Below are 24,907 nucleotides of genomic sequence, written 5' to 3'. Positions count from 1 at the left end.
GGAGGATCCCCCTGCGCACCCACAACCGTAGGAGACGCAGAGCGACAAGAACATATAAAAATAATCCAAGTTGCGCTCTCGATCTGCCACCATGTCCGCTGGAGGAGATTTGGGGAACCCCCTGAGGAAATTTAAACTCGTATTTTTGGGCGAGCAGAGCGGTGAGTCAAATCTTGGGGAGGTTCGATCTTATCCTCCCCTTATGCTAAACATGCGTATAGTAGGCCATGTATGTAATCCTTGTTGTTTTCAAAGTGTTTTTGCTGAATCTCGAAGATGTGGCCGACTGGCTTTGGGTAATATGACGCCCATGCACTTTTTTGGCACAATCTGTGACTGTAGACGATCTTATTAACCGAAGAAGAAGAAAAAAATACCCCGCATGCATATTAATCTCACTCTTGGATTAAATATAGCCTTCATGATCACTTCAAAACAACTGCTAATTGTGCTGAATATCCTCGAGGATTGTCGAGTTGTCGCAAATGGCCACAATTCGCATCGGAGCAGGCGATTTGAATTCGGATGTTTTGATGCTGCAGTGACCGACAAATATGCTCAGCCTGTTTTCAGATAACCGCTTTATTATTTCTACAACATGAACAATCCGTATTCCATTACATGACACTTGTGTCATATATTCCTACACCTCTCCTGTTTTTTATTTATCTATTTAGAGAAGATAATAAACAGTCCCCCATGTGTCAGTTCGGGACACACCCTAGGCTGGCGATATCTGTAGCATCCGTAAACCTCGCAGTCTCAGGTTCGGTGCCGCAAATAACACAATTATAACGGGCTTGACAGCGCCACAACATTATACTATTTGTTCAATAAGCCATCTATTCAGGGTGGGAATTATTGTGTGTATGTGTGTGTGATTTGATGTGATGGCACAGATTTGGGAGGTGCTGATCGATAATGGTTTAGCGCTGTGAAGCTGCCTGAATACGTGTTCAGACATCCAGAGTGGCAGCAGAGCAGCACCTATCCCATAAAATACAGCAGCAGGATGCACATTATTAGACCTGATATGACAACAGCTTGACTGCTGTTTGTGTCTTACATTGTGGTGCCCCAGTGTGTGTGCGTGTGTGTGTGTGTGTGTGTGTGTGTGTGTGTGTGTGTGTGTGTGTGTGTGTGTGTGTGTGTGTGTGTGTGTGAGAGTGCTGCTTGCGAGGAGGCTGTGTGTCGACTACAAGCCTCCTTGTGTGTTTGTGTGGCCTGCACTGCAATGTTACTGTCCATGGTGCTGAATCGAGGCCTGGTGTGGCCACTGCCCATCGCTGGCTTCAAAACTACTGCTGTTTGCAGAGAGAGACTCTGCGTTAGAGCCCGGGGGCCTGCTGGAAAAGTCCAGTCCTCACTTCTGTATAGATGTGACGCAAAATTATGTTAGAGACGCTGTTGGGTGGGATGTAAATAATAATCCAGCTCACAAGGCTCACCTTGATCCTCTTGGGAAGTCCCCACCCAGCTTTTGCATGCGACTAAGTATGTTTTGGATCTGTCTGCTTCAAGAGGACTCGTTCATTTTTCGTGATCAGTGATCACTTTTTTCCCTTTTTGTTCTTTACTGGCATTCTCCCCTCACCACAATAAACGAAAGAATAGAGAATAAAAGCGAATAGAACTGAAACAATGACTTAATCTATCGATCAGTTGGTCAACAGTAAATAAATCTACCACTATTTACATATATATATATATATATATATGTTTACATCTATAGGAACAAGTACATATATAGCGTAGATGAATGCCACAGCATTCATAGCCTTATCAGGTTTGCAGTGCCCCTCTGTAGACGTGCTTTAATACAAATACACAAAACTCAACAAGAAAATACATACAAAACACAAACAATCATACGATAATAATGCCAATAAAAGTAATTTGGTAGCGACGAATCGTTCAAATCATGAAATTGAGGAAAACTGTTAAATATCCTGAGGGTGCAGCTTCTGCAATGTGAGACTTTTCTGCTTTTCTCGGTTTCGTGTCAGTATAAACAAGAAATTTTGACCACTTTTGACCGACATTTTCCACGATTTCTTGACACATCGTCGATCAAATCAGTTAATTTCCCATTATTGACGTTTCTTTCACATTGGTTTGATAGTGAGTAACATCTACACAGTTCCAGCAATGTGAAAAAATGAGGTTGTTTTTGAAAACTATTCACGCTTTCACCAAATCCATATCAAATACTGATGTTAATCTATTTCTATGTCTTTAAAATCATATTTTACATGTCTGATCTGTCCCCTTAGAACAGAAAATGTACAATGTATTTTCTTGCCGCGGAAGAGAAAAGAATTGTATTTTGAAGTTTTTTTGAGTTCCTTTTCTTTCTTGGACAATGTTGTCGTGTGAGGACAGTTGCACTGAATGATCAGGCAGATTCTAAGGTAAATGAGATGACTTATGGTTTTTGTTTCAATGTAATGCTTTCTCCTCTTTTATAGTTTGATAGTGATGCTTACAGTGGCTGTGGTTGAATGTTATATGCATTCATTTTGCCACACCGAGGAACACAACGGACATCCATTTTCATATAATAATATTGAAATATTATTTACGATGCTTTATGATATGAACTAACACCGATTCTAAAAACCAACCTCTGTTCTCTCTTCTAGTGGGGAAAACATCTCTCATCACTAGATTCATGTATGACAGTTTCGACAATACGTATCAGGTGAGACTCGATCCGGATCCAGAACCAAAAACATCAGAAAACATACACTTACATAGAATAATTGAACACTGACTGGCTATGGTCAATAGCTGTACTGAATAAGTCATGGTGGGGCAGTTCTCCTTGTATAAACTAAATTTATTAACAATGTTTTCACGAATCGTCCACTGATGTTAGATTTGAATAAATGGAATAATGGGGCTAATCACAGTGTGGGTTATTACAATGTAATAAGCCTTCTATGGTACGGCAGACTTCCAACTGATTAATGTTACAACAATGTTTGTTTTTGGCCAGAAATGCCAGCTTGATTTACAAATGACAAACCAGGGTCTAGATAAAACAAGTTAATTAAGAATGTTATCAATGCATTTATCAAAAGGAAACGTTAGTATTGGCAATATTACAGAGAATACAGATTATTATGTCCCTTGCCTTTCTTAGAAGTTAGATACATAACAAGTGTGAATGATTGAGCCCTGAGGGCAATACAAATGAAATTCGTTTTTCAGTCTGATTCAATTTCCGTGCTTATTGGCCGTTTTTTCTTTTTTTTAAACTTAACAGCTTTTTGTGTTTTCCTTCATTGAATTAAACAACGGTCAATCTGCGAGGAACAACAGACGGAGCAGAGGACATTTAGCTTTTAAAGTCTGCGTAATACTGATTGTTCTCCCCCCTCCTTTTGTTCTTTCTCCGCTGCAGGCTACCATTGGAATAGACTTCCTATCGAAGACAATGTACCTGGAAGACCGAACAGTAGGAAGCCTTGATTGTCATTTAAAGTTCACATGTAGTTCCTCGTGTAAAGATGAATGTATTTATTTGTACTTGGTCTTGTTTTAGCCAGTCAACATCCAAAGTATCCCACCCTTTTGAATGTGTACTTACGAGGCCTTACATCTGTATAGTCTGTGTGATGGTTCATGTTAAAGCAGCTGCTGAAAGGTGTGTGTGTGTGTGTGTTTGTGTGTGTGTTTGTGTGTGTAAATGCAGGTAAGGCTGCAGCTATGGGATACTGCTGGACAGGAGCGCTTCAGGAGTCTCATCCCCAGCTACATTCGAGACTCTACAGTAGCTGTGGTCGTCTATGACATTACAAGTGAGAGAGTGCTAATTTACCCGTGAGCATGTATGGATTGTATGTTTTCACCTGTAAAAAGTAAAGAAGCTCTATTTGTACATGCGACTTTAACACAGCTGACACAAACAAACAATGAGATTTAATATAAGAGTCTGGGCTCCACAGATGTCAACTCATTCCAGCAGACCTGCAAATGGATCGATGATGTCAGGACAGAGAGAGGAAGTGATGTCATCATCATGCTAGTCGGCAACAAAACAGATCTGGAAGAGAAGAGGTGAGCTACAGTGTTGTTCAAAGCAATAAATAAACGATCCGTCGACGTCGTGATTCTGAGCCTGGCCTGATTTTCCTGCAGGCAAATCATGATTGAGGAAGGAGAGCAGAGAGCCAAAGAGCTGAACGTCATGTTCATCGAGACCAGTGCCAAGACAGGCTGCAATGTCAAACAGGTGATCCCTGCAGCGTCACCACATTTCACAGCATGTTGGGCGTCGGTTGCTCCCAGCTTTTCTGCCATTCCTGTGTGTTGGTGATCGAGTCACCAACGTGAATACTTAAAACATTCGAAGTGGAAATATGTGGGAAAATTAGTAACAAGGGGGGTGGATAGTGTGCACATCCATGTTCAACCCTCCTACCCTTGATATCCTCTTTTGCATGCTCTACCCCAATTTTTCATTTTTTTTTTAAAATAAATCTTTTCTGATCCCTAACTCTCCCTCCTCTCCTTTCATCTCCACCCTCCTCCTTTTTCTCTCCTCCTAGCTGTTTCGCCGTGTTGCAGCAGCCTTACCTGGAATGGAGAGCTTGGACGATGCAAATCCTGAAGGCAGTATCCTTTACAGCCACTGTGACTCGCTGTGCCGTGAGCCACACAGCCAAGAAATAGACATCTTATTTTTAATCTCTTAGTGGTTGTTGGCTCTAGTACAAAGAGGCCGCCCGGCCCACTGTCTACTGAGGCATCAGCTATTCAACCTTTTTTTGCTTCGTAGAGAGGAAATGCACAGAGCCAGGAAGGTATTGTGTGGAAGCACAGTATAGCACCACATAGTGGGACGTCTGGGAAGTGACATACACCGAGGATGTGTGGTGGAGGATGGATGACTGATTGAAAAGAGAAATACTTATCAATATACGTGAATTAGTTCAGAGAAATATATGAAATTGAACTTCAACATTCTATTACTCGACCTGTTTTATAATTAAGGCATTTGACTTTAGATTTCATTTGAAAATTACAGTGTAACTATTTAGCACATATCAATAAAATACTTTCTGGGTACTTACACCAGACAAATATATACTAGGAAAGAGGTTAGGGAACATTGTGTTTGAGAGGTACCGGAAGTAAATTGCACTGTAAAGTCAGTATTTTTATTATATACTGAGTATCTGTTTCATAGTTACGGGTTAAGTAATATTATTAACCCGTAACAAGACTGCTCATGGGGCAACATAGATTCATTGCGAAAAATACAGTACAGTTCTCTTATAATTACTATTGTGAGCCTTTTGTTCTTTTTTTTCGTTATTGGGAACAAAAGGCTAAGCTGTGGCCACAAAATAGTTGTGTGTATGATTTTAATATGATGATTAAATACTGCAATAACATACAATGTAACATTTTTATTTTTACTGAGGAAAAGTGCCCAGCAAGTATTTCATTGATGACCTGCATGTCCAAGCTATTTACACTGTAACTAGTCATTTTAATTTACAGTATTACCCATTTAACCGTGACATGTCAGTTTATAATATTTGACTTTTTCTCCTCAACCACCGGACTCTTTCTTAACTGGACAATTCCCAGTGATCGACATCAAGCTGGACAAACCAGTAGAGCCCACTGTGCCCGAGGCAGGGTGCTCATGTTAATGCAGAGCTGAAATCGGACAGCTCCCTTCACACCATAGGCTTGTTGTGTTGCTTACTACTGGCTAGCTTCCAGTTGACTTCTCCAATTGGATATAGGATGCGGGCCTTGTATCTGATTGGACAAATCAAATGTTACCTTTCATTCTTGTTCAGTTGTAAAATATTGTATACTTTGTCAATATGTAAGTGACTGGAGGAGAAAAGGGGGGGAAAAAACAACCAAATGTTGAAATGAAAACGAGCAAAAAAACAGTTTTGGAAGAATGAAAAAGGAGAAAAGCGGGACAACCAACGGAATTCTTTTCGCTGTTATGTTTTGTATTTTTTATATATAAAAAGGGAAAGCACCAAAAACGATGCCTAAACATAGAAGGAAGAAATAGTGGGGGGGGGGGGGGGGGGGGTCGGCCATTTTTGTAGATGGCCGAACACGTTTGAATGTCTGCAGCACGCATGCACGTTGATCTGATCTTTGACCTTTGGCCTGCCCGTCAGGGTCTCCGCACTCTGGAAGGAGGTTGACGATCTTAGATTGTTTTATAGCATCTCTCTATAGCATCTCATGACAAAATGTATCTCAGTTGATATTCCCACAAGAGTCAACTTTCAGTAGGTTCACCTAACAGTAGCTGTGAAAATGTGGCACTCTATCTCTCTATGGGTTTAACTTTTTTTTAGAACAAACTGTACTGTGGTTGAAAAAAGAAGAAGTAATAAAACACAACTTACTATCACAACTCCCGCTCCCTCCAACCACCCTTCTCCCTTTCCCTGTTTCCCTCAGACCCTCTCTCCTTCCCAGTCTCTCCTTCCCTCCATCCCGGTAATACACATATAACCATCCACTGTAATGCACTGCACTGTATATAATAATGTAATATGTATGTTGTGAACGTCCCTCTGTAGAAGTGGTCCTTGTTCACTAGTATGAATAATGTAATAATGTTAAATGATTAATAAATTACAGATTAAAGGGCTTCACTCTCCTAAACATCAACACTTACATGTTAGCAAAATGGTCTAATCTGTTCAATCTTTTCTCCCGGTTTTACTTCCAAACATGTTACTTCTTACATCCCTGTAGCATTAACAATCAACAAAGACAAATAGAGAAGGCCAGCTGCTTTTATGTCTTCAACCACATCACCAGTCACATTTTTTTAAGTCCTTGTCAGAAAATGTATTGGCTCATATTGTTGGAAAATGTTAAACACGTAATTCCATAAGGTGTATGTTTTTAACCATCTTCAAACCTCATTTAAAAAACTTTGAGTTGACCGAATAATACACAACAAGAGGCAGGACGCTGTGATATGTGTACACTGGCGTTTAGCATCAGCACTACCTATGTGTATCCATCCATCCACTATCTTTAAACGCTGATCCTGTTCAGGCTCGCGTTGGGGCTCGAGCCTCCAGCTGACATTGGGCGAAGGCAGGCTTCACCGTGAACAGGTCACCAGACTATCGCAGGGCTGGCAGATAGAGACAGACAACCATTCACGCTCACGTCACACCTATACTGGCAATGTATAATCCAGCTATGTGTGTGCTGGGTTTTATTTCTATTTAGTTTGTATTCGTCTTTTTTAGAGTGTACTTTTAGAGTGTACAAGTAACCATATAATCAATCCGTCAATCAGTTCATTGTTTACAGTGTTCATTTTCTCATGCCTATTGCACAGCGATAATTATCGCACTGATCCTGAGTTCCCCGCGGTGAGACAGTGTCTGAAAACCTGATAGTCAAGGGGAAGTAGTGGTGGAAAGAACCTTTTAAGAAGGAAACTGTCACTGTGACGTTTTCAGGTCGTTTACACTCGGCCCTCCTCGTGCAAGAGGACAGGTATTTCCCTAGATGGACAGCCCGTCATTCGATCCCCCTGAGGATCATCAGGCGGACAGAGACAGTTAGTGCTGTTAGTGGACACATGAACTCCACAGAGACAAGAGGTCGAGGGCGGCTTTGGTTGGATTTCCCTCAAGGGTGAGACCTTCAATGTGGAGTTTCTGAAAACTTTAGCCGGTCAAAATGAGTGGCATCAGTGTACATATACAGTGTACAGTATAGTGATATATATGTACATATCAAAAACAGAATCACTGGATTACATATATAAAAGAACATGACATATAGTTTCAAATACAAATGATTCAATATCAGCATTAAAAACAGGATGTGCTTCTCTGAGAAGGACACACCTCTTCCCTCTAGAGTACCTCTTGTATGATCTCGGGTCCTGTGAGGTCTGGATCACTTTGGATCTCATTTACACTCAAAGCGGATCATGTCCAGAACGGGACCTTTTCGGGACACAAACCATCGCTCTCTGCTGAGGGAGCTGCGGACCGATATCGCCATGGCTGTAGATGACCCTTTCCCTCTCGTTTACGGTTTGGTGGACAAAAACATCATCACCGACCAACTATTGAAGGTAAGAACAAAATATGGAAATCTGAATTCAGAGTTTATTTTCTTCAGACCTTTTTTCATTTCATAATCCTCCTGTTGGCCACAAAGCAATTCAGATCACAATCCTGGAACGCCTACATAGATTATGACATGTATTTGCAGGAATATATATGGTTTTATTCAAAGTTCAGAGGTCACGTACCTTTTGTTGTTTTCATAGGACACCCTGGAGAAGGAAGGCAAAGAAGGGATCCACAAGGCCATGTACTCCCTCCTGTCCTGGGTCCTGGCGCAGAGCAGATCCACCATCCAGGCTTTCTGGAGCAATTTGTCCAAAGACTACAACCTGGACAGCTACCCCAAGCTGCAGACGCTGCTCACTAAGCTGCACTCGAGTGTGTATTCTAAGTTTCACCGAAACATTTGTCAAATGTATATAGTGTGTCTGTTTAATCATTTCAACTTGATTACAATGTATTTTCTGGGTCCAGATGAGGAGGGTACTGTCCATTTTCCTTATACGTCTCTATGTAATCCCTCATTTAATTGATTTTTCAGCCACGTTTATCATTAATAAATATGCTACTAAAGTGAAATAAAACCCATATTGATACATGGTATAGAAATCTACACGTTTAAATTTGTTTCTGTAAGCTCAAGAAAAGACAAATAATGAATTTCATAATACAATTTCTGTTATTTTACATTTTTGGAACAGTTAAGAGTTTGTAAATCTGTAGAAAGTAATTTTCTTCCATTTCCCATCCCAGTTGTTACCTATTCTCCCTGTACTTTCAGAACAAATCTAAATCTACAATTATGAGATTAAGAACAATTTCATAGCGTTAAGTCTTTATTATTCTGTCATTTGTTGACATTTTGTTGACAGGACTGGACGCTGCAGGTTCCAGAGCAGAGAAGAGATCCTCTGGAGGCCATAAAACTCCTCACATCAAGAAGAGGAGCCACGGGGAGAGAGAGACAAACTCACACAATCTGCCTCCACAGTATCACGCCAAGACAAGTGACGGACCAGGTTATTTCCCATAATACATCTCTTCTGACTGTGTCGTCTACCAAAAAACCTTAAAAGACGAAACTAAATAAACTTCTGATGATATATATTTTCCCCAGGGGGTAAAGTGAGGCTGTACAGAGTGAAGAATGAAGCTGCAGCCCCACAGCTAACATCTGGAAACAGTAATTACAAATTATATTCCAACATATATACAGACAATGATGTATTGTTGTAAAACCTTCAAACCTTGTTCTGCCACAGGTGTTCAGGCGGTGTCGTCTTCAGTCCAGAGACCAGTCGTGCTGTCTTCCTCCTTAACTGAGCCGCCAGTCAACCAGGAATCCACAGAGAAGATCCACAGCAAACAGATGTTGGGCTCAGATGGTAGGCCACTGCTTTTTTTAATGGTTTTAACGGATATCAATACAACTGCCCAGCATCAATAGGACATCAAATGTGAATATTTGAATCAAGAACTCATTTAGAGAAATTAATATAAGGTTACTTCTGTGGAAAATATTTGAAGTCTTTGTTATTCAATAGGAAGTGCCAGAAAAGTTGATGGGGAGTTTTTATCCTGTGGTCAGACGGAGGAGATAAATGGACCATCCGAGTCCAAAGCTGTTCATAACGTGTTTCACCACAAGGGGGAGACAACCACGGGCATGGTAGAGGATCCACTCAGCGTCCACTCTTTCACACTCTGTCACTCAGTCTTTCCTTTCGAAGGTGTGTACATTTACGTGAGTATGTTCTGTATTTCTGAGAGTGTAGGTTCAATATAATGATGATGAGTGTGCAGTGTGTAAGGACGGAGGGGAGCTGATTTGTTGCGATGGCTGTCCTCGAGCTTTTCATCTGACCTGCCTGGACCCTCCACTCACATCCATACCAAGGTGAAAAATAACAGATTTGAACCACAGCCCTATCTGTGTGTAGTTACTTTTATATATTAGCTCGTTTATGTGTTCAGGGAGGCCGTGTTTTTTCAACTCTTGCTCTGAAAAGAAGGTTTTAACGTCACATATTGTTTATCTGCAGTGGCACTTGGCGATGTGAATGGTGCTTTGGAAACAGAGTGAAAAGAGAGAATGCCAAAATACCTTTACAGGTAAGTATCTGATGTTTACATAGACTGTACATTTTATGTTAAATTTTCCTGTGAAAAGAATGGTTAATGATGTATTACTTACTGAGGAACAAAGGCGTCTTCCTGTATCAAACCTCACATTTCCAGTAATTTCAATGTTTTTATCGTTGGATGTTGCTCCCCTTGCTCCTCTCTAAGTCTCCATGATCGGACGATACAATTTAAACAGTCATGTCTGAGAATCAGGTTGTAGTTTGCAGGGTTTTTGCCCTGAATTTTCTGGTATTGCTCATGGTCATAATGTTTTATGTCACAGCCACTCAATGCCCAGCAAACAAGCGCGAGCTCAAGCAACTCCATCGTAGACCTCGCCTTCTTCTGCCCGCTCTCATCCTCCTCGCCTCTCACTAGTGCCACAGCTTCTATCAATGAGCTCAGAAACCAGGTAAAGACTTGTTGTTCTGTTTGGTGCAGTCTTCATACTTTGTCGCATATTTTAATTTTGTGTTGCTGTATACTTGCAAATACAGTCCTGTTTGCTAAAATGTATAAATTGTGTATCCAGTGCTCCGGCGGAGAGCTGCTCAGTGTGACGGAGGTGTGTGGTGTTTGCCACATAGAAGGAGACCTGACTCACTGCCTCCAGTGTTTCCAGCCCTTCCACATTCACTGCCACTTCCCCAAGTAAGACATCCACTCCTCACTTCCTCTATCGCTGTACTATGACGTCATCAGAAGACGACGTGTATACTTCCCACAAGCTTGACCAATTCTAATCTCAGCCTCGGTGGAATCATGCATGCATTAGTTTGAACATGGCAAAGACCTTTCTCTGGATTCCTGTTTGTGTTACTATTGATCATCGATGTGCATTAAGGGTGTGATTATTGCCTAGCTAATGGTGACTAATGGGTTGTGAAGAGTGCAGCAGGGTTTGCGGCATAATATTGTCAATGAAAATCAATGATTCTTTGAAATGCTAGCAGAGATACGGATGACATATGAAACCTGTGTAAATGCAGGCGATGATCTTATGCTATCACCACTTATTGACTGCAATTCTCAGTGTTTCTCTGTGACACATTGATGAGATTAAGACTTCCTTTAGCATGTTTAGTAGAACATCAAACCTTCCTCTGTAATCCTCCTGAGTGTTGGAAGTCACATATTGATTTGATAGTAACATTATACACCACAGACAACAGCCTGACTCACTCACGGTGCGCTTGCGTTCGTTAGAGGGAGATCCATCTGCTCGTCCTGCTCCCGGCCCTGGGGAGGCTCCGATGAGACGGAGGCTGAATCATCCAGATGCTTACAGGTGTGTCTGCAGATGAGATATACATCTTCATTGCCTGAATATGATGGAGCGTAATCTATGTAATCTCTTGTGTGTGTGTGTGTGTGCGTGTGTCTGCAGCTCGTTCATGATCAGTACTCCTCCGTCCCTGAGCCCGTCCTCCATAAAGAGGAACTGGACTCCCTCCTGGGAGACGTGAGTGAGGCTCAGTTACGTGTCGATAACACAGATGTAGACATCATGTGAAAATAACATGTCAGACAAAAGGAGGCTGCAGTTTTTTTATCACACAGACAGGGAATGAGTTGTCATGGTAAAATGAGGATTCATCAATTAGTGATGTGTCGTGGTCGTGTTTGAGCTGTAGTCTCGGTTGGATTTCCACAAAGGAGTGCCTCTGTATCTAAATGAAAATGTTACCACATTATAAAGAATATGAATGACAAATAGGAAAGAAATCAGGAAACGTCTTAGGTACCACAGTGTTTTAAATAAACATTTACGTCTGTTGTTTGTAGAAGCTAAAGACAGTTAAAAGCGGTGTCACTGACATCATACCGTACACTTGCGCCGAATGATGTCACCAGGTTTCGCTCTTTTGCTCAACAATTGATCCGGCTGTGTTTGTTTCTCAGCAGGGCTCCATTGACGGCATCTTGCAGTGGGCTTTCCACAACATCTCTCGGCCTCTTCCAGACTCTCAAGGATGCTACAAGTGACAGACAGACGATCTGCACTCAAGTATGATCTCTCACAGTTTGAACTCATGCTGTATCAAGTATAAATGATGACGTGAACATAGCTAATTAAAAGGAGATTACTGGACATAGTAAATATTATTTTCTTGTTTCCTGCCGTTTATTTGAGCTACAACATGATTTTATTTGTTTTAATATTGTAACATTTCTTTATATTTAAAGTGAAAACTTTGCACATTTTCAAACTGCGGATTTGAAAATGTGCTGAGATGAATGTGAGTTCATGTGATAACAAAAACGATAACGGACTAAAATACACAATTGTGGCACATAAAGCTGTAGTTGGATTGGTTTGAATTGAAATCTGTGGATTTTTTAAAAAGAATATCCAAATTCATCCACAGATGAGTAAAATGTTTCGACCACGGCCAGTGTCATTGCTGATTTTCTAGCAGCAACACACGAGGTACATCTTTTCAATTAAAAAAACTATTTTTTTTTATGACATAAACCAAGGGACGTCTAACCGTAACGACCAAACGAACCCGTTACAGGTCCTACAAGACATTACTGCATATATTAATATTGATTGTGCACAACCTCCGTTTCTAAAAAGTGAAGCCAATGCAGAAGTGTCTTAAACTTGCGTTCTCTCTACTGGCCATCATGGAACAACTCATCTGGTTGCGAAAATAACTCTATGAGAAAATGTGTCTACTTCTCACTTGATTTATTATCTCACCAAATATTATGACCATCAGTTTATGATCTGAATCGCTGGTTTCAAGTCTTTTTCAACACAGCATGATGCTTATTTAGTAAATTGTGATTGACAGGCCAGTACCATGGAGTTGTGCGGTCTTGGAGCTGTGTTTTCGTCTACAACTTTAACCCTTTCAAAGTGTGTTTTCAGTTCATGAAAGTTCATTTTTGGTCGGCTAAAAATGTCTTATTCAGCGTTCGGTTGTACTTAGCTGCACCCTCTTACATCTGGTTGCAGAAAAACAAGATGGTGACAGCCAAAATGCAGAACTCTAGGCTTTAAAACGGCAGTCCACAAGCCAACGTGTGACGTCGCGGTCACTACGTCCACTTCTTATAGTCTATGACAATGCAGGGCATGCTTTAGTTGATGGGGTGGCCTGCGTTACCAGTGTTGCTGCAATGCTTGTACCAAAGGACATTGTGAATGTGTAGCAACTTTAGGTATTTTTCCCCCATCCTTGTCTCCCCATCCTATTTTAAAAGGTGTCTAAATGTCCTACCGCTTTGTGAAGCATCACAGCATGACTAATTGTGTAGGAGATGGGGTCAGCACTGATGTCTACAGTGGACCTGGGACATCTCTTTTTAACTTTTACTCACTTGACCAAACAAACATGCATTTCATATGCCTTAGTTGTTGTTGTGCGAGTGAATGTGTTTGTATCTCGTAGAAGGCAGTGTTGGAGGAGATGGTATACTCACTGGTTAACAGTTTGAGATCAGGACCCAGGCTGTAACACCCTGTCAGAGAACACCAGTGTCTCATCATAAAAGAGACAATGCAAACTTCCACATGTGCACAAAGACAAATGAAGGGTCCCTCTGACTGCGTGGATCTGTAGAAGAATTTGCATTCACACGTTACACCAGATGGTTTCAATTTGATGAGGTACGCATGCTGAGAAATGCCTCTGTTTAACAGGAATTCCTTGAAGACTATCACTTAGATGTGGAATGTTGTTTTTGTCATGGGATTCAAGAGTTTTTGCATGACTGCCAGAGGGATGGAGCTCGGCCAGGCAGATTTTTCTCCCCTCGGTATTTGGTTGCCATGGCTCTCAGCTCCTGCAGGCCCAAAAGAGAGGATGAGAAACATGTTCCAGTGTGTGTGTGTGTGTGTGTGTGTGTGTGTGTTTCTGTGCAAGTGTGTTTCTGTTTGTTTATGAATCCACTTTCTAAATGGTTCATGAAACATCCTGCATACTTGAGGGCTCTGTGTCCTCGCAGGGAAGGCAACAGCACTCACAGAGAGACTCTTCTTTGTCTATTTGCAAAGACACGAGGGAGATGCAATGAGAAAAATAAAGCCGACATAAGTTGGTGTCAAAGTGTGCGTAATTATCAGGAAGTTGGCACTACACACAGATTTGTGTCCAAATTGCAGTCATAATGTTTTTTGTCATTCTGGCTGAGGGGTTATATATTTTGCATGAACATCTGATTTCCTTTACTGTGAAGGTTTTAATCATGACTCCTGCTTCACTATCACACAGCTTTCTTGTTCTAGTTGCATACCACGTGAGAGAACACATGGAAAACCTTCTCTATTCAGAAGGAAAAAGAGGCAAACATCTTCTCACCGCTAGGTGGCATCCATCTGTGATGGATGTAGTGAAACACGCATCCATCACTGCACTGTATTTCACTCAACTCCAGCAACCGTCACAATGTGATAAGAGAAAGTATTTCCTCTTGCAAAACAAGGGGCGTGTTTGTAGAGAAGTAGGAGTTACCCATATTTTACCAGAACACAAATAATTTGATACAACTATTTCCAAAATAAATAAACATGTTTTAATGAAGGTTATCTTATAGAGCAGTCCTGGGAAGTAATAACGTTTACTCAATTACTTCACTCAATTTAGAAATGCTCGTCCTCTACTGTACTCGATCATTGTAGCTACTTTTTGATTCTACGTTGTTACATCCCAGTGGGAAATACTGTATTTTAAGACTTAAAATGCTGCAAACACATCGATGTATCAGCAATACCAATGAAGTAACACTCTGAAATGGGCCATTCTGCTGTCTCAGCAGAATAACTTTTACTTTTAAATGATCATGAATGCAGGACTTTTATTTGCAGTTCAATATTTCTCCATTCTTGTATTACCAATGTAAGTCAAAGATCTTCACACCGACTATAAATGCCACATGACTCCTTTTCTGTGAACTGCTGCTTTCCGTCGATCTTTTGAAATATGATGAAAAAATAAATTTGAGTCTGAGTGCAAACAATGTTGTGTGTAATCACAAAGACATTTGGTATAACTATAAAGTTTGCTTTAGGCCTGATTCTTGCTCATCATCTCCGTTGCAACATATCTTCTAATCTGAAATGTCTCATTTTCCGCCGCACTGCATTCCTATATGATGTCTAATGAGGCAGACACGTCACAGAGTTTATCAAGAGTATTAGTAATGTCTTGTGTAAGGCCTCAGCGATCTTGTGCACCCTCTCGCCTGTGGCTCTTTTAAAGAAATAGGTTGACATTTTGAGAAATGACGGCTTCTCGCTTTCTTTCCAAGAGTTAGATGAACACAGCTGTTAGTTAGCAGTTAGCTGTCAGCGGTTAGCTTATCTTAGCATAAAGAGTGGAAATGGGGAAACAGCAACAGTGAGCCTGGCTCTGTCCAATGGTAACAAAACCCGCCTAGAAACTGGTCCAAGAAGCCCCCCCCCCCCGCCCCCGCCCCCGCTGTAAATATTGTGAATCGTTATTCGTATGGAAATGAAATACTCTTCACATGACAACCTAGTTTGTTTCCCGTAACGTGTATGTTTCTCAATGTTTCATCAGACTAATGAATACCTTTTACATTTATTTTGGGAGACTGAGTGTTCCTCAGATGACAGTTAAATGTTTGGAAAGTGACAAAGCGAGAGTTAGAATAACATTAGTGAGACGCATATGAACACTCCGTTTTGTCAGTGTGAAGGTTACATTCCTCGAACACACACCCACACACATCCTGTTACGACTCTGTTGGTCACAGGCCTGGAAGTCTTTGGAAAACTATGATAGGTGAAATTCCCACGCTTTGGGCATCCTCTCCTCACATTCTTTGGCATTCTATAAGTGCGGGCGGCTGTCCAGCTTGTGTTCCTGCTGGGCCACCGATGGGCTCAGGCTTTTTAGTGAGGTGAAGCCTGCACCACTTCCAGTCAAGGCCCTCAGCTCTTTATTCTTATCATTGTTGTGGGCAGGAAACTGCGCGAGGCCCTCCATTGCCAAGCACAAGTTTCACAGCAGAATGTGTAACGTCTCTGAGTAATAAGAGCACATGGTACTAAAACAAACTGGAAGTTTTATTTGCATTTATTCACGAGTTGATGCTCTTTTTGAATATTCAAAGTTTGATTACAATAAAATTCTTGCACTCTTTTCGATTACTTTTACATAATATGTTCAAAATTTGTGAAATATGTTCATCACTGAAATGCAGCCTGCATAAAAACCTCAGATGAGGTCATTCAAGGGTCGTTTTTCTTGTCACTTTATACAGAATACAGGACTTGTATTGCTCTCAAAAGATCACTTTCCCATCCAACCCACTTCTATTGCTGGTTTAGTTGCTTTATTGAATGGTGATAATAATACGTAGAGCTATCTTTTGTACAGGGTTTTGAGTTATTGTGTTGTTTTGTCTTAATAAATAATATTTGATTTAATATATGCAGTAGTTCAACCCAACACCTGCATTTATTTAACAGCTTTAGTTGCTTGTTACTTGGCAGGTAAGTTCATCAAATAATATTGCAGATTATCAAATTCACAAAATATGACACATTGTTTTAGGTGAAAATACCCAACAGTATATAAAGCAGTCGAACAAATGCTATATAAGATACAACGCTGTTTACACATTATTTCATGAACAATAACAATCCAGTTACATAGATCACTCTGAGGCGGTTTGATCTGGTGAGATGGTCCAGGTCCAACATTCCCGTGTTACCTAAGAGTGGTCTGTTGAGTTCTTATTTGTGTTTCTGATCTCACTGAAGTAGATCACAACATACTGTTTGCTGGGGGTGAACCCACTGCCAACACACACACACACACACACACACACACACACACACACACACACACACACACACACACACACACACACACACCACCAACACAGCTGTGTCACATGGTTTTCCCATTCTGCCAAGAAACATTTACCCTCTTCTCTCTCCCGACATGAAGTTTCCACTTTTAGTCAAATTCAAGGGTCAGTTGTTCTTTCCTAATGTGAATGATGCTCAATCTGTAACCCGACATGAGGTATGAGTCAAAATCATCACTTTGCTTGGCTTTACAATGAAATAATGCCTTTTATTTTGCACCGCGCAGCCAAGAACTAAGACACTGAGTAACTGCAATGCAGCAAGATTAATCTGGCATGACAGCGGCTACCCAGCATCTGTTTATTTGTCTAGACATCACTAATTTGATGTGATTTACCGCAATTCATTAAAGCTCATGACGTCACTGTCTGTGGTCTTCTCTTGTCTCTGTCTTTCCCCTGCTGTTTAGAGCAACACGGTCCGCTCTGAAGACAAACATCCAAAGCTTTGCTTAGGGAGAAGAAAACTCCTCGAACTCTCTCTGTGTCCCGTGAGGAGGCCAGATAATGATACGCTGGCAGGCTAGATTGCAGGGTTGCCATTGGGCTGGGACTGTAAACACAGCGGAGGAACCTCGTTAGGACATTCCAGAAATGTCCTCAACTGGGAATTCTTGGAAGCACTTTTCTGTGTTTGCATTCTTCCTTTGGGACAGCAGCGCTAACATCGTCTCCTGTGATCCATGCCCTGTGATCAGTACAGCAGATGTTTGTCCTTCTTTTTCATGCATTTTACATCATTTACAGAAGATTGAGCCAGGAAAGCTTCCTCAAACAAAGCATTTTACGAAACAGCAGCTAAACCACTGTGTAGCATTATGCTAACATGCTAAACCATTGCAACAGTAGCACAAGTGGAGTCATAAAGTCAGCAAAGTGTTCCAGTAATGTGTGTTATGCAATATATAAAATTAGGATGTAATAAGGAAATATTGTTGGTCAAATAATGCCAAATCAGCGAGAGAGATGCAATGATATTATATCTGTCTGCTATCCAAGAATATTATCTATACAGTGCAGACAGCTGATCAACTGACAGCTTCATCTATCTGGTTCAATGCACAATGTGACTGTTCATTAACTTTAAAGCGAGTCAAATGTTTTTTCTTTTTCCATTTGGTATTAGTGGCTCCTTGAATTAGTCTCAGAATAGATACCACCCCCCCCCCCTCCCAGAGCCTTAAAAATAGACAGTCTGTGCAAAATAAGACAATGCCCTTCTTTTAGTCGACACAATAGTCTCTCTATGTGTCAACAGACACATGCAGTCCTTCAGTTGAAGCCATTAACATATCTCACAGCTGAATCATCATCAGTTACTGGCAGTTACACCGAAGCTGGAAGATAATGGACAGAAACGACTCCCCTCGAGATACGTAACAGACACCTACAATATTAGGCTCCATTGTTTATTTAATTAAAGACATAACAACAAAATGTTTAGTTTAAGAGACGCAAATAAAAATAAGAAAACATTGAAGTTAGGTTTCATAGAAAATACAAAATAATGAAGGAAAAACTTAATCAAAATTTAAAAAGTTGTCTAAAATTGATGTAAGAAAAAACAAGTAAGAGGTAGAAAGGAATGGAGAGAGAATGCTTTGACGTGTCTAAATGTGTAAATCATGTATGTTAGGAGGTATGAAAGAAGAGTAAGGATCAAAAACTATTTTGATATTTGCGAGACAAATAGAATCTGACAATAACACAGAAGCCGAAAAGGCGTTTTTGAAATAAACTTCCTTGAGTTAGGATCCCTCCCACTCAAGCCAACATGAATCAATAGTATCGGCCATGCCAATGTATTGTTTGGGCTCTAGTATTGAACGGAAGTAATTAATAAGATAGAGTAAATACACAAATAACACATCCAAGTCCCGTTATTCAAAAGTATTGTTCAGTCACTTGGCTTGATATTTGGTCAAGTATGCAGAGTGGATGCAGTGACTGTTCATAGCTTGATGGATTGGTGTGTAACATTGCACAATGTAACCATGGAGTATTGCACAACATCAGAATGAATGAATGAATTTTATTTATATAGCGCTTTTCACAGACAGTACTATCACAAAGTGCTTAACAGAGCAGACATTTAAAAGCATAAAAAACACAATGTGACTCAAGGGTCAATAAATTATCTACACAGAGTGAATAAGAAATGTTAAAGAATAAAATAAAAATTAAATTAAATAAAAATAAAATAAAAATGTAAAACATATTTTAAGAGCAGGTCTAGGACATGGGTTTACTTTTAAACAAACGCCAGCCTAAACAGGTGGGTTTTTAGCTGGCTTTTAAAAGTATCCACAGTATCTGCGAGGCGTAGAGTTGCAGGCAGAGCATTCCAGAGCCTCGGGGCCACTGCCTGAATGACAGAATGACTGAATGACAGTTGTAGGAGTGCACAGTCTGGTATGTATTATAGATGTGTTGCCAACAGCAGGGCATGTTCTCAATGTACGACATGTCAGAAGTGTAACTATCTTATAATGACATACATTTAAGGTGAAACATTGACCTGTCCTATATTACGTCTTTTAACATTTAGTCACTGGTCAGCTATAAACTGTAACATCGTAATCACATTTCATGCTTATCGTAGCGATGAGGGCTCAAATCAACCTCCGATCACATCCCGACCCCCTACCACACTGCTGCCACACTGCTGACCCCTCCACTCACCCTTGACTATACACTCGCCCCCCCCCCCCCCCACCACTCTCCATCCCAGTCCACACTCACTGTTTCTGGGCCATGGAAAGCCCCCGGTACATTTTCAGAGCTGCTGAGCCCGTATACAGACACAGCTTCTCTCTCCCTCGCTCTCTTTCCACGGTGCCGCTGGCCAAAGCCAGCCATCAGATCACATGCTATGTGCAGCCTCAGCAGCAAAGGAGCACAGCTATTTGCTGGGGGCACACATGCTGGGGCCCGAATGAATGACTGGCATTCTGGTGACCTCCCAGGACGGCAGCCGACCGCTGGAATGGAACTAAGGGCTGTTTTAGGACGGGGGGTCGCGGCTTGTTGCTGTGTCATTTGTCTGCAGTAGGCATGTTGTCTCTGGGGCCGATGGCTGCAAAATGTTTTCACACCTCCAAAGGCCAGCTTGGGACTGGTATTGATAAGGGGCCTAAGAGCTATGCCTCAGAGTAACGGTGCACCGTTTGGTGCAGTTTTGCCCAAAGTGATCGGGATGACTTAAGTAGATCTAGAGAACTAAAATGCTAGTCACTCTACAAAATGAACAAGCTTCTGGCTGCTAGTTTTGTGGCTGCTAGCTTTTGTTGTACAACTCAATGACACCTTTTCCACCTGTCAAGATTCCTGACACATACCAGAAATACAGTTAACTTGGGCAACGCTACGCTGTGTTAACTCAAAGAAAACGGACAGAAATGAGGCAGGAGAAATAAGGGGATGGGAAGAAAATGGATAAGGGATCATCATTACAGTGACACTCAGCTATTTGCCCTGAGCGCTGTATGAGTAATATGTCTGAGAGCAGAGGCCAAAGTGTTTTGAGACTAAATAGAAACAGTTAAATTGCCATGCCGATGTCAACATGTAAATCTCGCGGTGTTAAAGGTGCAACATGTAAGCGTTTTATTACCCATGAGCACAGAATTCCCATAAGGTCTACAGTATGTTGAACAGGGTTGTCGATGAAACAAGGTCGGGAAGACAAAAGTCACAATTACAACCGCCCAACAGTAGATGTAAGGAGTGGACAGCCAGTGTCACAAGGCATTTCTTACGTTTGAAAAAGCAGAACATAAATAGTATTTTATTGTGTAGCATCTGACATTTCTCTTGAATATCTGCTCTAACTAGCTTGCTAGCTATCTCTGTTGTACAGGTGTCTTGTACTATTACAGTGTGTTGTGTAGGTTCAGTCAGTTGGATCTTATTTGAGTCATCCATTATTTTTTAGATGCCGGTAACACTGACTTCCACGCAGCAAAGCACAATACACAAGAAGACTTCTCAGATCTCATGACTGAGGAGAAAAATGTGGATTTTCCGGTTCTGCAGACAGGCAGGGTTGGGTGCATGTGGTCTCTGTGTAAATATCCAAACCCTGTCTTCTAAAAAATGACGTTCCTGCCCATCTAAACTGGATTCCTAATTACGCTTCAAGGGAATCATATTTTCTGCAGGATTACGGTTGCAGAACACGTAGTTAACATTGTAAATTAAAAACAAAAACCCAACAGAATTACTTGGTTATGTTTAGGCCGTAAAGCTATGTGGTCTTGGTTTTGTAAAAACACAATTGTTTGCCTTGCGCTAAGTATGTTTGTTATGTTATGTAAGTTACAGACGTAATTTAAAACAAGCCAACGTTGGCTTTTGGTTTCACTCGAGACACGAGCAGCGGTCTCCTGTGTGAAAGTCCTGTGTATGTTCGACCCCCTGACTCCACCTCGACCTTCTCTCTATCAGTGATCCTGCAGGTTACCATTAGAAATGTATTTGTGATGTGTAACAAAAACAGTAAACCCGGGAGAAAATATCTTTCCCTCAAAATGTTGTTGATGACGCAATTTTGTTTGTATCGGGAACGTTATTTTGGCCTAGCTTAGCATAAACACTGGAAACAAGGGCGAGACTGCTAACATGGCTCAGTCCAAACGTAACAAAATCTGTCTACGTACGAGCCCTTTTAAATTTCACGAATTAACACTTTATTTCTTGTTTGACTAATGCCGCACCACACATCTGTGTTGTCGTCTTTGCACACTCGGACGGATTCATCTCTTGTGACTCACGTCTGAAGTCTGTTTGTTATGAACGTCTGGAAATTCCCTCTCAATGCAACTCGACTTGCTGCAACACGCGGAGATTCTTTTTGACTCCTTACTTTAAACAAACACGTAACCAATGGAAGATTTATTTTTCTTCACAGGTGTCCCAACAGAGGAATTAGGTCAAATCATGCTCTCCCTGCGTTCCTCTGCATCATTTCATCTGGAAATCAACCCCCAGCATCTCGATCCAAGCTGTTGCGAAACAACGAAGACATGGGAAGCTCGTCGTCAGTGGTTTCCTGAGAACAGGATGCCACTTGAGTGCAGCGCACCTCTTGTCTATTGTGTACTGCGTGAATGAGGAAGCCATCCGTGGATGTGAGAGCCAAGGAGAGGAATCCATCCCACTCCTTCCAACACTATCAGTTACATTCCTCCCCAATCCTGCAGTATCAGATGACCTTGTCTGCTATTCCGTGTCATTCTTTCCCACACGGTCCGACACTGTAACATGCATCCAGTCCCTTTAACTCTTGTCTGAAGCCAGATACGGTCACCGCACTGTCAGATAATCCCCGAGTCCAAAGTCATTTAGACGTTAAGATGCACGAAGGAACAAAAAGACATCGAGACAGAAAGAGAGACAGGGAAGTCACACATCTTGTTCTTTCGTCCTCAGTTTAATGAACAACACGACAAAGCTTTCTTTACATGACCACGTATCTAAACTATGACAAGTGAAACAGCCTTCAGCCCACATAATGTGTCCTGTAATCCATAATGACTCCAGCTCATTTTAAACCATCCCAGAGTACAATACATGAAATAGATCCTAATTACTATGTGCTTTGTAATTTATCACATTTATCACAAGCCCATTGAGTAGTCATATCAACTGTTTGGGAGATGGACTGTTTTCAATGTCTTGATGTGGTTAAACAGCTAAATCAAGTAAAAGCTCTCTTCTTCGTGTGCTATTCAAATCTATACATGAGGACTGGCGCAAACAATCTTTGGTGAGAAGGAAAACTTCATTTAGATGTAAGGATTGGTTCGTGCAGATGAAAGTATGATTCTTATTTTATACGTACTATATGTGTCAAGTGAAGGGAGAGTGTTTGAATTGATATTATTCAAAGAGGCTACGTTCCACAATAATGATGAGTACATGGAAAATGACAGCTTCAAGTTGAGCTCTTTCATTTTCTCATTCACTCGGGGAAGTCTAAGACGGTGGTTCCCCACCTTTCTTTCGGCTTGTGGCATCGTAAAACATAGCAATGTCTACATGTGACCTCCCGTTACCAGTTGTAGTTATACGTCAATGAACCAGATCAACCATACAATTCATAAATGAAGCCATTTTAACAATATGTGAAGAAAGACAGTTTGTGTATGAAGACAGGATGTGCTCATGCCCGTTTGGTCGCCCTGAAAGATGTACGTTGAAAGTGAGGAAGTAGACAATCCAGTTCATGCAAGTCCAAACATGAGTAATGAATTCATTATGTACAACACAGATGCACCTGGGAGCCTCAGGAAAACTGTCAATTGGTTTTTAACAGTTTAATATTAAACTGCATGAAAGTGGAACTTTCTTAAAATCCCCGGGATAACAGCAAATCCATTTTATACAATGTGTAAACAAACTAAAACTGCAGTAGACATACGGTACTATGTGTGTGTGTGTAATGTGATTATATCATTATTATTCATTTAAACTTAGTACTGGAGGCACATTGATGAATTATAAAATCAATAACGTTGAGTGAAGTTATTCACAATAACAGAAACAGTAGTTTGTACCTTTAAGGGCTCCCACTCCATAAACACACACACACACACACACACACGCACACACACACGCACACACACACGCACACACAGACACATCTTGTCTTCCTGCCTCCCTCCCTTTGACAAAGACATTTTTATTCTGAGTTTAGCACAGGGCTCAGATGAGTAAATTTAGAGTCAGACTGTTTCCAATTGAGTAACTGGTACTTAGACTACTCTCACTGTTGCCTCATTTGTGCTCATGTTTCCACCAAAACCTCAAGAGCAATATGTATGACAGTGTCGGACCGTGTGGGAAACTGTATGATTTTACTGTGTAAAGCAACAACACAATTATGTTTTATTTTCCACAAAGCCACTGTTCTTTGCACAACCACGGAATAACTCATGAAATGTAACTTTTCTCTGTTTTGGGGTCGTCTACAGACTGTCACTGAGGAATTGCTTTGGCCATTTTAGATTTTCATCTCCTGTAATGACTTTTTGAAAGCGTCCTTAATTTCTAGAGAACCAGCCTTGCATTCCTTTGGAAGTTCACAGGAAGTGTGGCACAATGGAGGACAAAACGGCCAGAGGCGTTGTCCACCAGCAGAGAGACACACACACACACACACACACACACACACACACACACACACGCACACAGGAGTAGAGGAAGTAGTGAGGTGGTGTTAAATGACACGACCAGACTTTTAAAAAGGTGGAGACTGTGCTTCTCCACACAGTGTGGATCTGATGGGGAAATGCAAACATGTTCCACTTTGCTGACCAGTCGCCTCCATGTGAGCGCCGCCCACAGAGACACAGTGTCTGCATGTTTTTTTAAATTTTTTTAAACAGCCCATTTTAGTATGCAGCATCTGAAACATGACGGGAATGTGTGTGTGTGTGTGTGTGTGTGTGTGTGTGTGTGTGTGTGTTTAATCAAGGAGGAAAGGGCCAGAGAGATGATGTGGACACGCACCATCGTCAGTTCAACACCAACTCAATGTGTCTATAGATTTTTAGGTTTAATGAGATAATCAGCCTGAGGCCAGTGGCCACATACTGTACAGTAATCAATGACTAGTGCTTTGATTCCTCCGATTTGTGTTTTGTCTTTGTGTTTTGTCTTTGTGGGAAGTTTTAATCGTCAAGAAAACAAAAATGGATGTTCCCCATGTTGGAGAAGATACAGAAAGAAATTGAACGACTAATTAAAAGACTTAGTATGTGAATGGAAGAGGGGTTAACTATCCTCCTGACTGTCCAGCCGTCCATACGTGTTGTGACTTTGTGTGTGACCCGGTC

General features: G+C 41.1%; 2 protein-coding genes across 2 annotated transcripts; both read left to right on the top strand.

Moving 5' to 3' along the window:
• Positions 1-6,572, top strand: rab6bb (RAB6B, member RAS oncogene family b). The gene is made up of 8 exons (XM_079285141.1): positions 1-161; positions 2,643-2,701; positions 3,407-3,460; positions 3,698-3,803; positions 3,951-4,062; positions 4,144-4,237; positions 4,554-4,620; positions 5,602-6,572. Exons 1-8 carry the CDS (start codon positions 92-94, stop codon positions 5,664-5,666), a joined length of 627 nt encoding a protein of 208 aa, XP_079141267.1. The 5' UTR covers positions 1-91; the 3' UTR covers positions 5,667-6,572.
• A 1,355-nt stretch (positions 6,573-7,927) lies between these two features.
• Positions 7,928-12,206, top strand: aire (autoimmune regulator; the record flags this gene model as incomplete). Its single annotated transcript, XM_079285914.1, has 13 exons — positions 7,928-8,101; positions 8,300-8,474; positions 8,969-9,115; positions 9,214-9,279; positions 9,359-9,481; positions 9,641-9,765; positions 9,872-9,993; positions 10,139-10,208; positions 10,504-10,632; positions 10,753-10,871; positions 11,427-11,508; positions 11,608-11,682; positions 12,123-12,206. The coding sequence occupies exons 1-13, from the start codon at positions 7,955-7,957 to the stop codon at positions 12,204-12,206; spliced, it is 1,464 nt and encodes a 487-aa protein (XP_079142040.1). The 5' UTR covers positions 7,928-7,954.
• Positions 12,207-24,907: the final 12,701 nt, after the last annotated feature.

The sequence above is a fragment of the Melanostigma gelatinosum genome (assembly GCF_949748355.1).
Source record: "Melanostigma gelatinosum genome assembly, chromosome: 15".
Classification (NCBI taxonomy): Eukaryota; Metazoa; Chordata; class Actinopteri; order Perciformes; family Zoarcidae; genus Melanostigma; species Melanostigma gelatinosum.
Note: the sequence above shows the minus strand (reverse complement) of the source record. Positions and strands in the feature narration are given on the sequence as shown.